The 13,110-nt window shown below is 32.1% G+C and overlaps 2 protein-coding genes across 6 annotated transcripts; both read left to right on the forward strand.

Annotated features, from left to right (window-relative positions):
• The first annotated feature begins 228 nt into the window (after window positions 1-228).
• On the forward strand, window positions 229-2,407 carry CCMH (cytochrome c biogenesis protein family). Its single transcript, XM_083074740.1, has 4 exons — window positions 229-385; window positions 758-907; window positions 1,725-1,856; window positions 1,948-2,407. The coding sequence occupies exons 2-4, from the start codon at window positions 764-766 to the stop codon at window positions 2,149-2,151; spliced, it is 480 nt and encodes a 159-aa protein (XP_082930866.1). The 5' UTR covers window positions 229-385; window positions 758-763; the 3' UTR covers window positions 2,152-2,407.
• Window positions 2,408-4,127: 1,720 nt separating this feature from the next.
• AAE13 (AMP-dependent synthetase and ligase family protein) lies at window positions 4,128-12,348 on the forward strand. Of its 5 annotated transcripts, none has more exons than XM_083074731.1 (17): window positions 4,141-4,499; window positions 5,184-5,353; window positions 6,056-6,208; window positions 6,786-6,975; window positions 7,788-7,876; window positions 8,122-8,190; window positions 8,345-8,398; window positions 8,533-8,640; window positions 8,775-8,873; window positions 9,029-9,121; window positions 9,241-9,318; window positions 9,708-9,815; window positions 10,172-10,262; window positions 10,610-10,683; window positions 10,959-11,138; window positions 11,854-11,907; window positions 12,010-12,348. In XM_083074731.1, exons 1-17 carry the CDS (start codon window positions 4,355-4,357, stop codon window positions 12,043-12,045), a joined length of 1,791 nt encoding a protein of 596 aa, XP_082930857.1. In that variant the 5' UTR covers window positions 4,141-4,354; the 3' UTR covers window positions 12,046-12,348. The 5 variants fall into 5 exon arrangements, 4 of the variants coding, with proteins under 4 accessions (XP_082930860.1, XP_082930859.1, XP_082930857.1 ...); XM_083074732.1 differs by lacking the exon at window positions 4,141-4,499 and adding an exon at window positions 4,508-4,645; XR_014433819.1 differs by lacking the exons at window positions 10,610-10,683; window positions 12,010-12,348 and having other exon boundaries at window positions 4,133-4,499; window positions 11,854-11,911.
• Window positions 12,349-13,110: the final 762 nt, after the last annotated feature.

Below are 13,110 nucleotides of genomic sequence, written 5' to 3' on the forward strand. Positions count from 1 at the left end.
TTGGTTACTTAATTTTTTGAAAACGATGAAATGTTATTTTTTTTTTCTTCTTCTAATTTAGACTAACAAGATTATTATTTTTTTTTACAAGTGACACACATAAAAAAAAAAAAAGTAATGATCCGTGAACTAATTCAAACAATAATCATGTTGTGTACAAGAAAATATTAACATTGATGAGAGAATATCCTTTCAATAATAAAAAAATCAAATTAAATAAAAAAGAAAAGAATAATTTGGATCTGGTTGATGGATGGGTTCTCTATAATAAGTTGTGCCTGCGTGGCTTATTTTTGTAGAACTGAAAACGCCACCGCAAAATCTAATCGAAGCCTTGAATCGAAGGATCACAACTTGCGCTTTTTTTTTTTCATCAATTTTTTCTGTGAGTTTCTACGTTAAACCCATTTCACAGTTATCTATATGCAATCAATTCATATATTAAATAAAATTCACAGTCTAAATACTTTTTGCGAGTAACTGTTTTCTCCGACAAAATAAATGAATGAATGGAGGCTTGTCTTATTAGTTATGGTTTAGATTGATGTTAATTGCTTGTGTTCTTTTACTTTCATAATTGTTGGATGTTAAAGCTAAATCATCATGATTCGTTTTATGCTTGGTTGTTCTTGTCATGGTTTTGCCTCGCAGCTGTTTGATGAAATGTGTGATTGAAACAAAAGTTTCATTATCTCTACAGCTCTGCACACTATTTTTTTTTTCCTAAAAAATGTTTTAATGGTACTTGTCTGGGTAGGTTTGAATGGCGAGTGAGGATGATGCAGTGAAGAAGGCACTGATAGTAGATACTCGGGCGAGAAACATTAGTCACAATGTGAGGTGCACGGAGTGTGGGAGTCAATCCATTGAAGATTCTCAGACAGACATTGCCATTTTGCTCAGGAAGGTACCTTCCTGCACTCCACTTTTACTTTCTCACATGGCTGTTGTTATTACTTTTTCCCACACTGCTAACTCAAACATGATTTTGTTAATTTATTTATTTCTTGTTTCATTCAGCTACTTGTTTGGAATTCAAAATTTCAAATGGATTCTAGACTTGAAATAATTAAGAAAAGGGACTGAGATGAATTTTGCACGGGCGGGGGGCTCTAAATATTTAGATTGTTGTTTTATGTATGTGACTTAAAAAATAACATCCGAATCCTTTTTGATGTAGTTTCTAGTATGAGTTATCAAATATCAATGCATCATTTGGATATATTACTTGTTAATCCACTTTCCCTTGTAATTGAACTAAAATCTTTATGGAGTTATGCATATTCTTAGTTACTCATATAATTTATCTTCCTTCATGCCTATGTTGGCTTTCTGTAAATTAAACCCCCTCCCCCCCCCACATCTCTGAGTAGTGAGTACTGATTTGTGGTTTAATTGGATACACATTTTTTCGGTTTGTAAAGCTTCACTGGCTAAAATGAAAGCCTTTTGTTTTTTATACCATTCATTGTTGTTGATTTGAATTTCTGTCTTGTGGGGGGGTTTCCGGGTGTGTGAAATAACTTATTTTCGTATACTTGTAAAACATAGATTTTAAAATTTTTGAAGTTTCTTGCCTACTTTTATGCCTGTTTTCCATTCATTTCTGCTCAGAACTTCTTTAAATTTAAAAAATAACCATGTCTGCCAGCAGTTTCTGCCTTTCTGGAAGTGTGTTCCTTGGTGCTATTATGTAAATCCTAAACACACGTTCTGTTTTCCAGTTAATTCGTGATGAAATTCGATCTGGAAAGAGTGATAAGGAGATCTACAAAAAGCTTGAGGACGATTTTGGAGAGACTGTACTCTATACTCCCAAGTTTGACATGCAAACAGCAGCTTTGTGGTTATCACCGGTAAATTTTAGGATCGAAAACACTTGATTTGTATTTTTTGCTTGTGCAGTTTAAATTTGAGCTGATTCCATTTATATGTTCTTTCAAATAGATCCTATTTGCAGGTGCAGCTGCAGGGATATGGGCTTACAACAAGCATAAACAAAAGGCTAATGTCCATCTCATGGCTTTGAACCTTGTTAGAGGTGTTCCATTGACCCCAACAGAGAAGGAAACAATGCTTGATATTCTTACGCCACCTCCTTCACAGGGAGTTGCGACACCCTCCTGGTGGATGAGATGGCGAGGTCAATGATCACGTTGACTATCTACTATTATGGCTTTAAACCTTGTGGGAAACTCGGTCTTGGCTTCAATATACTACGAAGATAGTGAACTTGAAGAGAACCTTCCATATGGTACATGTTTGTGACTAGAAGTAGGTTTCATAAATTTTCAAGCCTGGTATTTTAGTACCTCTTTTAGATAGAATCGATTTTAAAACGATGAACATAATCGTAATCTGTATAAATTAATAACCTTTGGGTAAAACATGTTTTAGTTCTCTAAAATTTTTGAAATTCGGTTTTAATCTCTAAAAAAAACTTTATACTATTTTGTTTGTCCATTTAATTTGAAAATGTATCAGTTTAACTGGTCAAAGTGGTATATTTCTAGATTAGAACAATCATGCCCTTTTTTTTTCTCTGTTTTTTTTTTGTCGTCAACGCCTCAGCTGGGTACAGATACACATGCCAAGTAAAAATGAGCTGGATTTTATCGCTTAATTTCCAATTTTCCATACCAATCTATAAAGTCTTCCGTAATCGAGACTTGACATCCACGATTCTGGCATTAAGATATATTTCGAAGGTTAATATATGATGTCTTTTCAAAAGATTCTCCCCTTTTGAAGTTCAATTGATTGTGGAATCACAAGAAGATTTACGTCAAGAAGTTATTTTTCCACACGATTTCTTAAAGAAGATGGTTTGACACTGAGTTGGAGCATGACATGTTAATAGCAATCGACAAATAAACCCTATGACCTGCTTTCTAACATGGGATTATTTAATAATGATCATAGTATTATCCACCCTAACACTTGTACCATGACGTGGTGGATATGCATTGAAACAATATTTGGTACGCCATTGTTTTGGGGTCAGACATTTGATACCCTTCGAGTACTCGAGAAGTTACATTAGCAGGCTTGACAAATGTTTAAAAAAGGGTATCAAATATCGATTGTGCATGTTAAAATGTTTTTTAATTCTAAAAAAGGGTATCAAATATCAAACATGAGCCGAAGCTTCTCGTCACTATCTCGTAGTAGAAGTTGAGTAATCAAATACGGATATCGATTCAGCTGTCTAATCTGAAACTTTTTTGAGTGTTTGGAAAAAACAAACAAGAAAACACTAAATAAGTGGAACGTGTCAAAACTTGGAAAAATATGTTGAAAGTCCTACCGATATTAAAAAAATACAAGACCAAATCTTACGGGTCAAACAATACCTAGGTATGACCCACTGCTATTTTAATTATTTAATTCAATAAATGCCGTTGGGCTCGTTTCCGATTAAACGCGTCGGTATAATGAAATACGTATATGTGTCTTGTTTTATGCTCATCCTTATATATATTTTAATGGTATCTCCCTTTTATAACAAAGTGACGCCTTTTGAGATTATTAAAAGGAAGGACGATATATAAAGAAAGCACGAAACTTATATGCTTTTTAATAGCCACTGTTTCTATTGTTGTCAATTTTGATTTGAAGGAGTACTTTTGTAACAAGTACATTCTTGTTTTAAAGACTAAATACAAATATATAATTTTTAATTCTGATACAAATAATTCATGTAAAATTATATATAAGCTTTGTCTAAAAGAAAATTTACATTTTTTTTTGTTTTACTAAGTTTTTTTTTTGACGTAAAGTATATATTAATTTTATTGATGATTAATATTTGCTAAAAAAAATGTAGTTGATTTATTTTTAGTAGACTCTTTTCTTAATCATATATATATATATATATATATATATATATATATATATATATATATATATATTTTCTACGAATAAGGCTGGAATGCAAGACATTATTTAAAAAAAAAAATCAATTTGACTTGAACAAAAACTAAAAAATGCAGTAAGAAAAATCCTGCCACAGAAGAAAAAATCTTGTTTTTGTAGTTGTACTTATCCCTGCCACAAAATAAGCCTATCTTCAAAAAGGCGTAACATATGGAATAACGTTCACAACTAATAGCCTAATAACCAACCAATCATTCGTCTAGAACAGAACCCTCCTTATAGTTGAGTAATACTAATACTATTGGAATTGGAATTGAAGAGGGCATGCACAAGAACACACATACATTGACCGAGAGAAACAGAAGCAGACAAATTAATTAAGGTGAAAGAGAGGAACGTGCAAATTAGAAGCACGCAGTTTCCACCTAACTCCACCGCTGAATTGGTTGGTTTGGTTTGCAATATATCTGCCACCTAAATGAGTCGCTCATTCAAGGCTTTCAACAAACACCTCACTCTTCTTCCTCTCCATCATCAACGCACTCCTTCCCATGCCTTCCTAGCTTCTCTCCCTCTCCTTTCCTACCCCAAGTCCTCTTTCTCTCTGTTTCGTCCACTTTCATGTGAGTTTTACGCACCCTTCTCTCTCTTTAATCACTTTTCTGCTTTTTGGGCTCCTTTCTCCTCGGATCACCTTTTTATTTCATCTGGGTTATTCGGCTTGTCATAAAAATTCTATTTTGGGGTTCGCTTGCTGCCGCATGCACAAGTAAAGGCTGTGCTTTCTCTTTCTCTTTTATATTAATCGACTTTGACTGGAATGTAGTGTATTCTGGGTGTGAAGTAATTTTGTTGCCCGAAACTGTTCTTTGCTTGCTACTCTGTTTTCTTCTAGCTATTGGCTATCATCATGCATTTGCACACACAATTTGGAATTTTTTTAGAGATTACTATGATGCATCTAATTTAACTGTAGAGGTAGCGTTTGGGTTTTATAGCCCGTAATTTGCTGACATCATGCATTAGTACACTCGATTTGGAAATTTGTTTTAAGAAAATACCTAAGGATGGTGATTATTATGACAGTTTGTAAGAGATGTACTCTGTAAAAATGATGTTGTCATTGATTTGTTATGATGATCTTATGATAACCACATTGCTGGGCTGGGAAGTTTAGAAGGGCCATCTTGGTTCTGAGCAGTTATCTGTTTATTGGGTGATTACTAAGAAAAAAAACCAAATAGATATTCTGGTTTTTCAGTTTTCGTAATGTGAAAGTTATTTGACTGTTTCTTCCTTTTATTTAGCATCTGCACCTGCTACATTAATGGAGGTGGTCAAAGCAATTGCTAAGCAAGAACCTACAGTTCATGAAAGTGTTGCTATCAGAGCTGATCAGAAGAGTTATAGTTACAAGCAACTCATTTCGTCAGCACAGAAGATATCTAATCTTTTGTGTGGCGGTGATGTGCAAGTGGTGAGTTACTCCTTAGAATTCCCTTTCTATTGTTATTGCTAGATGAAATAGTGCATAACTATTAGGTAGCATCTGACCAATATGATGAGTTGAAGAAGCTCATAAAAACTTAATCTGTAAAAATAGCTATGCTATTTTTTTTTTTCAAATATAAAAGATATAAGTTTCAAGGAAAATACAACACAGTAAGGGGTACAGCATGCAGGAGCATAAAAGGTGAAAACTTTCTGAGAACAAAATGATTACTAAGAATGCAGCAATGCTGCTCTATCTCTCTGCATGTAAAAGTTAGCAACTAGCAACCCCATTGAAACAAGCAGGGACAGAAGCCTGAGAACATAAAAAAGAAGCCAAAATTACAACCATATTGCATGCATAAGAGCAAAGAGGCACTCTGAAAGATGCATTCTGGTTAAAGTAAATGCAATAAATAATAACATAAACTAAACACAGCAAAATAGTTAAGGCAATTTTGTTCTTGGCAAAACCTTCATGCTGAACCATAGAAAACAGCTTGAAAGTTGGAGACACTATATTCTCAGTAAGAAAACCCACTTTCTTTTAATTACATTTTGATCGCCTGCTAAGGATTGGAGATTAATAAAATTCTTAATCTGTTGCTTGGCATTCATACGTAGTACTGCATTCATGAATATGTTCGAAATAATCATTAAGTAAATTCTTAGTGGTATCAAAATCCAGGGAAATCTCAGTGGAGCTCGAATAGGAATTGTAGCCAAACCCTCTGCTGAATTTGTTGCTGGAATACTTGGGATTTGGCTTAGTGGAGGTGTTGCTGTTCCGCTTGCAATCAGCTATCCAGAAGTAGAGCTCCTATATGTGATTCATAATTCGGTATGCTTTGGAATCCCTTTTCTTGTGTTTGTTTAACATTTAGATGGCTTGCAAACTTCATGAATCTAGAACCTCCTAAATCTGCCCTCGACTTTGTCTCCGTATCTTTTATTTGAACTTTCAAATAGCTGATTTATCCATAGATGCTTACCTTTTGTGAAATGAAATGGCTGAAATACGCTATGTAAGTATACCTTATATATTATAAATTGCATTTTATTGGATGTTGAGTTCAACATCAATAAACTATTGAATGAGGAATCTGCTATTCATATGTCCCATGACAAAATAATCCATGATGCTTTTGGATTAGTTTTTATACTTCTGTGTCTATAATTTATTATGTCTCACTGGTTGCTTCTGCAAGTATGTCCATTCTCAAGGAACAAAATGCTTATTAGACAGGTTGGAAGAGTTGAGTATGATTATTGTGATATAGATTGAATCACATCTATCTTAGGAAAAATAGTTGGTTATATGTTAACTAGCAGATTAGTTAAACCATCATTACCTTTGTGCTTTACTTCTGCTTTGTGGATTAAATCTTAATAGAAATTTGATGATAATTTGGCTGTAGGATGTATCTGCAATACTGAGTACTGAAGATCATAGTGAATTAATGCAAAGCGTAGCCAATAAAAGCTCTTCTCAGTTTTTCCATCTTCCACCTGTTCTCAACAAGTCTTTAGAGAAAAGCAGAGATGAACATTCACAGAATGGGGAAAATGGCACTGACAGAATTTTCTTAGATAATATTGGAAAATTGAGTAAGAAAATCACTGTTTCAACTTTTATAAATGAATTATATATATACATAATGAAATAATTCATGTTTTACATCAAATTTCAACGATCCAATCGTTAAATTTAAAATTCTCAATGCATAGATCAAATTTGCAAATTTTTAAAAAATTCGAAAACTATTTGATACTTCATTTCATTAATTCAAATTGACGGATAATCATAAAATTATTTTATACATTAATTTGAATTTATGAAATGAAATTTCAAATGATTTTCAATTTTTTTTTTTAAATTTGCAGATTTGATTTATGTATTAAGAATTTTAAGTTCAACGGTTTGATCGTTGAAATTTGATGTAGAACATGAGTTATTGAACGAATTAAGTTTAGCTAGACTTACTCTTGAAGTAAACGGATACCTCCTCATATATATATATATATATATATAATTTGAAAACTATTTGATACTTTTTTATATAAATTCAAATTAATGTATAAAATTGCTTTTATAATTATCCGTCAATTTGAATTAATGAAATGAAATATCCATCAAATAGTTTTCAAATTTGTTAAAAATTTGCATACTTGATCTATACATTAAACTTTCAATTCAATAGTTGGATTGTTAAAATTTGATGTAAAATATGAGTTATTTAGTAAAGTATAGGTAGATTTACTCTTGGAGAAAGTGGATATCTTCTCCCTCTTTGTCTATCTATCTATATATATATATATATATATATGTATGTATGTATGTATATATATGGATATAGTTGAATCTTTTGCTAGCAATTTGTTGACATTTCTTTCTTTGTTTTCCATATCCATCAACATAGGTGAGGATCCAGCACTGATTTTATACACTAGTGGGACTACAGGTAAACCTAAGGGAGTTGTTCATACACACAAAAGCATCTTTTCCCAGGTATGCTCTATGATTACCTCTAGTTACATTTATTACTTTGAATTGACAGTTTCATTTCATCTAGTAAAATGAAATCCTCTTCCCGAACACTAGTTCTATATGACAGTGCAAATTGTTTTGGTGTGACCATCAAATCTTGCACAAATTATGATTTAATTTTAATCTAAATGCAATTTAATCCCCACTGACATGAGCATGTCAGTCCATTCCTATTCTAACTTTTGTCAATTTTGTCTTGATTTTAGGTCCAAACTTTGACAAAAGCGTGGGAGTACACATCTGCTGACCAGTTTCTGCATTGTCTACCACTACATCATATCCATGATTCATGAAAGCTTTTGTGTATACATTGTTCAATATTTTTCCAATAATGTACAACATACTAATATTATCATCTTTAGTATGTTTGCTGAAAATGTGATTTGGGATATCTCTTATTTTTTGTCAATCCTTGACATATATGATATACATGTTCACGGGCTTTTCAATGGTCTAATGGCCCCTCTCTATGCAGGTTCCACGGTAATACACTCTCTTCATTTATGCTTCCAAAGAAAAGACAACTAGAAAAAATGTTATGTTTAAGTGGCTTCAAAATAGATAGTATCCATTTTAAATAATTTTTTATGGCTAAGAATCTAATTATCTTGTTGAAGGTTGAGTTTTTGCCAAAATTTAGTGTGAGGGGAGTTTGGCAGAGATGGCGTGAGTCATATCCAACTGAGGGTTCTAAGGCTGACGATGCTATTACTGTGTTCACTGGAGTAAGTATTATTCTTAATTTCAGTTGTTCAGTTTGTTCATTTAAAATTAATTTGAAAACTATCAACAGTATTTTCCATGATTAAAAAACTCGTCTTAGTTGATCTGATTATGATTAATCCCTTTGTAAATGAAGGTTCCAACAATCTATGCCCGATTGATACAAGGTTATCATGCAATGGATCATGAGCTACAAGCTGCTTCGGCATCTGCTGCAAAGAACTTGCGACTTATGGTAAGGGAAAGAGGCACTATGGCATGAGAAAAAATGGGAATTTTCCATGCATGGACATGCCTGCAATTTATGTTGCGTGTTCTCCTGCATTAGTGCTTAATGTTGACTATTAATTCAATCTGGGAAATCTGATATATTGTCATGTTATCATCCAGATGTGTGGGTCCTCTGCGCTTCCTCAACCTGTTATGCAAGAATGGGAAGCCATCACTGGGCATCGCTTATTGGAACGATATGGCATGACTGAAGTAAGTAAACTTTAGTTTATGACCTTCAACTTTGCAGGGAATCATATATGTATTTTACTATTTTTCTTATTAAATTTATAATTATTTTTGTATGAATCTTATTATGTTAATGTTTCTAGTTTGTTATGGCATTGTCAAATCCATTGAAAGGTGAGCGCAAGCCAGGAACCGTTGGCAAACCATTTCCTGGTATACAGGTTAGTTGAGCTTGCACTTTTAAATGCTGCTTGTCATAGAATGTGGGATATTTTTTAATTCTCCCATTCCACTGTTGGCATAATCTGTTTACATGATCATATAGTCTAAACAACATTGTTGGAGATTTTAGTAACTAATGGTCTGGGCACAAGGTTCAATTTCTGGTTAAGGAAACCAATTTTTTTTCTTTTTTCTAACAACAGGCAATAAAGTGATATATGAATGAAACTTAAAGGACACATGTGAAAGAAGTTTTACCTTGACATACTAGGAACAGTTGTTTTACTATGAACCTTAAGGCAGGAGTTGTCTCAAGTGTAATGGACGCTCAGTTTGAAAGATAATATCACATGGAATTTTTACGGATGTATTTTTGTCTGCTTGACAGATCAAGATTATTGCAGATGAAGATGCCGGTGTGAATGAAAGTACTGGAACCGGTGAGCTTTGTGTAAAAAGCCCTTCATTGTTTAAAGAATATTGGAAGCTTCCTGAGGTACTTTCAAAATGTTAAATTCTTCTATTTAGTGATTCTGAAACCATCATTTAGTAATAATTATTATCTGTTGTTTTTGACTTTTTATGCACCAAACCGTTCATCATTGATTTATGATGCAATACATGATTGTGTACATCACGATACAATACCCTATTTCCCTGTTATTGTCCACCACTATCCAGAGGCTGCACTTCCTGTTATCTGAGAAACAGTTATTTGAGCAACTGCTAAAGATTGAGCACAATAAAAGGAGTAGAATATTATTTCAGTTACTGAAAGTCCAAGATTCCAAAGATAGAGAATGGTAAAAGAAATATAATATATAATTCTTAGAAATTACTATTTCCATGCAGGTGACGAAGGAATCATTTACTGATGATGGATTCTTTAAGACCGGAGATGCAGTTACTACAGATGAAGATGGATATTACATCATTCTAGGACGTAAGGAAATTTATACTTCTCTGTGCATGCTGTCATATGTTTCTAGGAATTATCCTTGAGCCAGGGCTTTCCATTTTCCAAAATGAATCTCAATACAAAAGATAAAAATGCTTAAATTGTTACAGCTGTTTGTCAGAAACGTTGTTCCTAAACTGCTGATAGCTTGGACATTTGGTTTTGCCCAATATTTGAACATGCATGAGAAGTCAACTATTTCGTCTTGATTAACTTAGTATAAACATAAGGATCCCTACACCTGAGCCTGAGCATATCAGTGTTAAAGTTAGATTGTGATGGCGATAAAACTAAAAGTAACATTGTGACATTCTCTATTTGTTGTTTATCAGGTACTAATGCTGATATAATCAAGGCTGGTGGCTATAAGCTGTCTGCATTAGAAATTGAATCAGTAATAATAGAGGCAAGTGACTACTGACTACCATTTTCTCATTGTGGTTGTTAGTTGTTGCTAGAACGACCCTCACAAATTGCAAATATTAATTTGTTAAAAATTAATTGGATTGAGACTATAGCATCATCATTAGCTGGAATTGAAATATCAGCTAGGTCGGGATCACAATTTGTATCGATTATACAAATTGTTGGAATTTTCAAAGTTATACATTTTGTTTCCATGGAAAGAGCTGAATATAAGGAATGGTATATGAATATTCACAATTAGAAAATTTTTTGCAGCATCCAGCTGTAGCGGAATGTTGCGTTTTAGGCTTACCAGACAAAGACTATGGAGAGATTGTTGGTGCAATCATTGTGCCACAGGTTGATGTTAAACGGAAGCGAGATCAAGAGTCAAAGCCTGTTTTAAGCCTAGAAGAATTGTCCACGTGGGCCAAAGACAGAATTGCACCTTACAAGGTATGGCACTATGACCATTGTTTATACCTCTGGTCTCTGCGTTTGTATAAGATAGATCGGGTAAGAGTTAGTGGTGAAAACAGCAAATCTTAACCCTTTATGTAAAAATTAGATGGTTAAGCTAAACTCTTTTCACTCTTACCACCCCTGTATATATGCATTCGTTTATGGGATTAACCTTTCACTTTTTTATACTCAAAACCATATATAAGCTGCCACTAAAAATGCAAGTGCGGAGTGCTAACCCGTGGAAAAAGTTCATCAACATGATATTTTGAGTCTTTCATGTACAAGTCCATGGCAGTCATGATAATTATTGGAGAGAAAAAAAATTAGGGGGAAAGAAGTAGAAGATAAGAAAAAATGATGACAAAAAGAGTAGATTTTAAAGTTATTTGAATTAAGAGGAGAATAAAAAAGAAAGTTTAGTTTTCTCTTCATTTTTTGACTAGATAGAAAAACTTGATTAGGAAATTATAAATTTTCTATCTTTCACTCTTCCATTTTCTTGGCTCATGAGATTACAAAATTATACAAAATTTAATACATTTTATTTCTTTTTGGGCTATTTATCATACTAATCAAACAATTGAAAAACACCATTTTTCTTTGTTTTCTACTTTTCTCGATGGTGTTTTCTTTACTACTAATTTCTTGGGTTTAAAACAAAAGCATAAAAGTATTATCTTTTGATAATTTGTTTATGTCTTGTTAGATTCCTACTCAACTAATCGTGTGGGACTCACTCCCTCGCAATGCCATGGGGAAGGTAACTTACTTTTGCTTCTACCTAGTCCTAATAGACATAATTTCTTTTTTCACCCTTTAGGAAGGAAAGTTAATTTTTTTTTATTTCCCTGTGAAATTCCAGGTAAATAAAAAAGAGCTGAAGAAGCTGCTGATTTGAGAACAGTGAACATCATATGAAAAATATTTACTCATTTATCAAGTTAATTATTGAAACTAGTTTTAAGATGGTGGCAATCTGAAATCAAATTGCACCAATTATTGTATTATTTAAATAGAAAGCTTTATATTGTGGCATTTATCAAGTTCAATAAGTTTTAGCATATTGTTAGCGGAAGATAAAGGAGAAAATATAGCATAAGTTTAACATTTTAGCTTTATGAAGGTGATTGATTAAATGTTTGTAATGAAAAACATATATTTATTATTACATTAGTAATGAAAATGTTTAATATTTATTTCATTTAGTAATTAAAAATATTTAATACAATTTATTTCAGCCAATGCTTTTTCTTTTTCTTTTTTGAGGGGGGATGGGGTTGACAAGTTGACGATTCACACTTCCACAGTTTGGTGGCGAAGAAATATTGTAGAAAAAGTAAAAATTCAAACATAATCGATTATTGTTGTAATTTTATAGTTAAACGAAATTTATGTGAGATTTATTAAATAGTGAGACTTGCCGAAAAAAATTATTTTTATTGGAAGAGATAAAGTTTAATTTGAAAGGAATTGTTCTACTGGCTGAATATTGTTAGTACACCAAAAAAAAGGAGTGAGATTTACATTATTGAAAGTGTCCGACTTATTAATAATTTATTAATGTGCTTATTTTAATATAAATGAAATTTATTATATCATATCATTTTTAAATAATTTATAATACGGATTTTGTTATAATGATGAAATCTTATTAATAATTCATACTTTTATAATTTTTTATTTACACTTGCTTTTTGATAATTTAAAAAATAAATATAATTAATATAATTAAATATTAATTTTATTAAATATAATAAATAATATTTTAACATATAAAAATTAATATTAAATTTATACAATTAATTTAATGCATATAAAAAATATTAAAAATAAAGAAATTATATAATCATTAGAGATATATAATGATAATAGGTGACTAGTTTTTAATTTATGAGAGATGAAAGATTGATGATGTATAAATTTTTATTTATTTATTTGTGGAAGTAATTTGTGCTCTATATAG

The sequence above is a fragment of the Cajanus cajan genome, chromosome 5 (genome assembly GCF_000230855.2).
Source record: "Cajanus cajan strain Asha chromosome 5, NIPB_CcT2T_4, whole genome shotgun sequence".
Taxonomy (NCBI): Eukaryota; Viridiplantae; Streptophyta; class Magnoliopsida; order Fabales; family Fabaceae; genus Cajanus; species Cajanus cajan.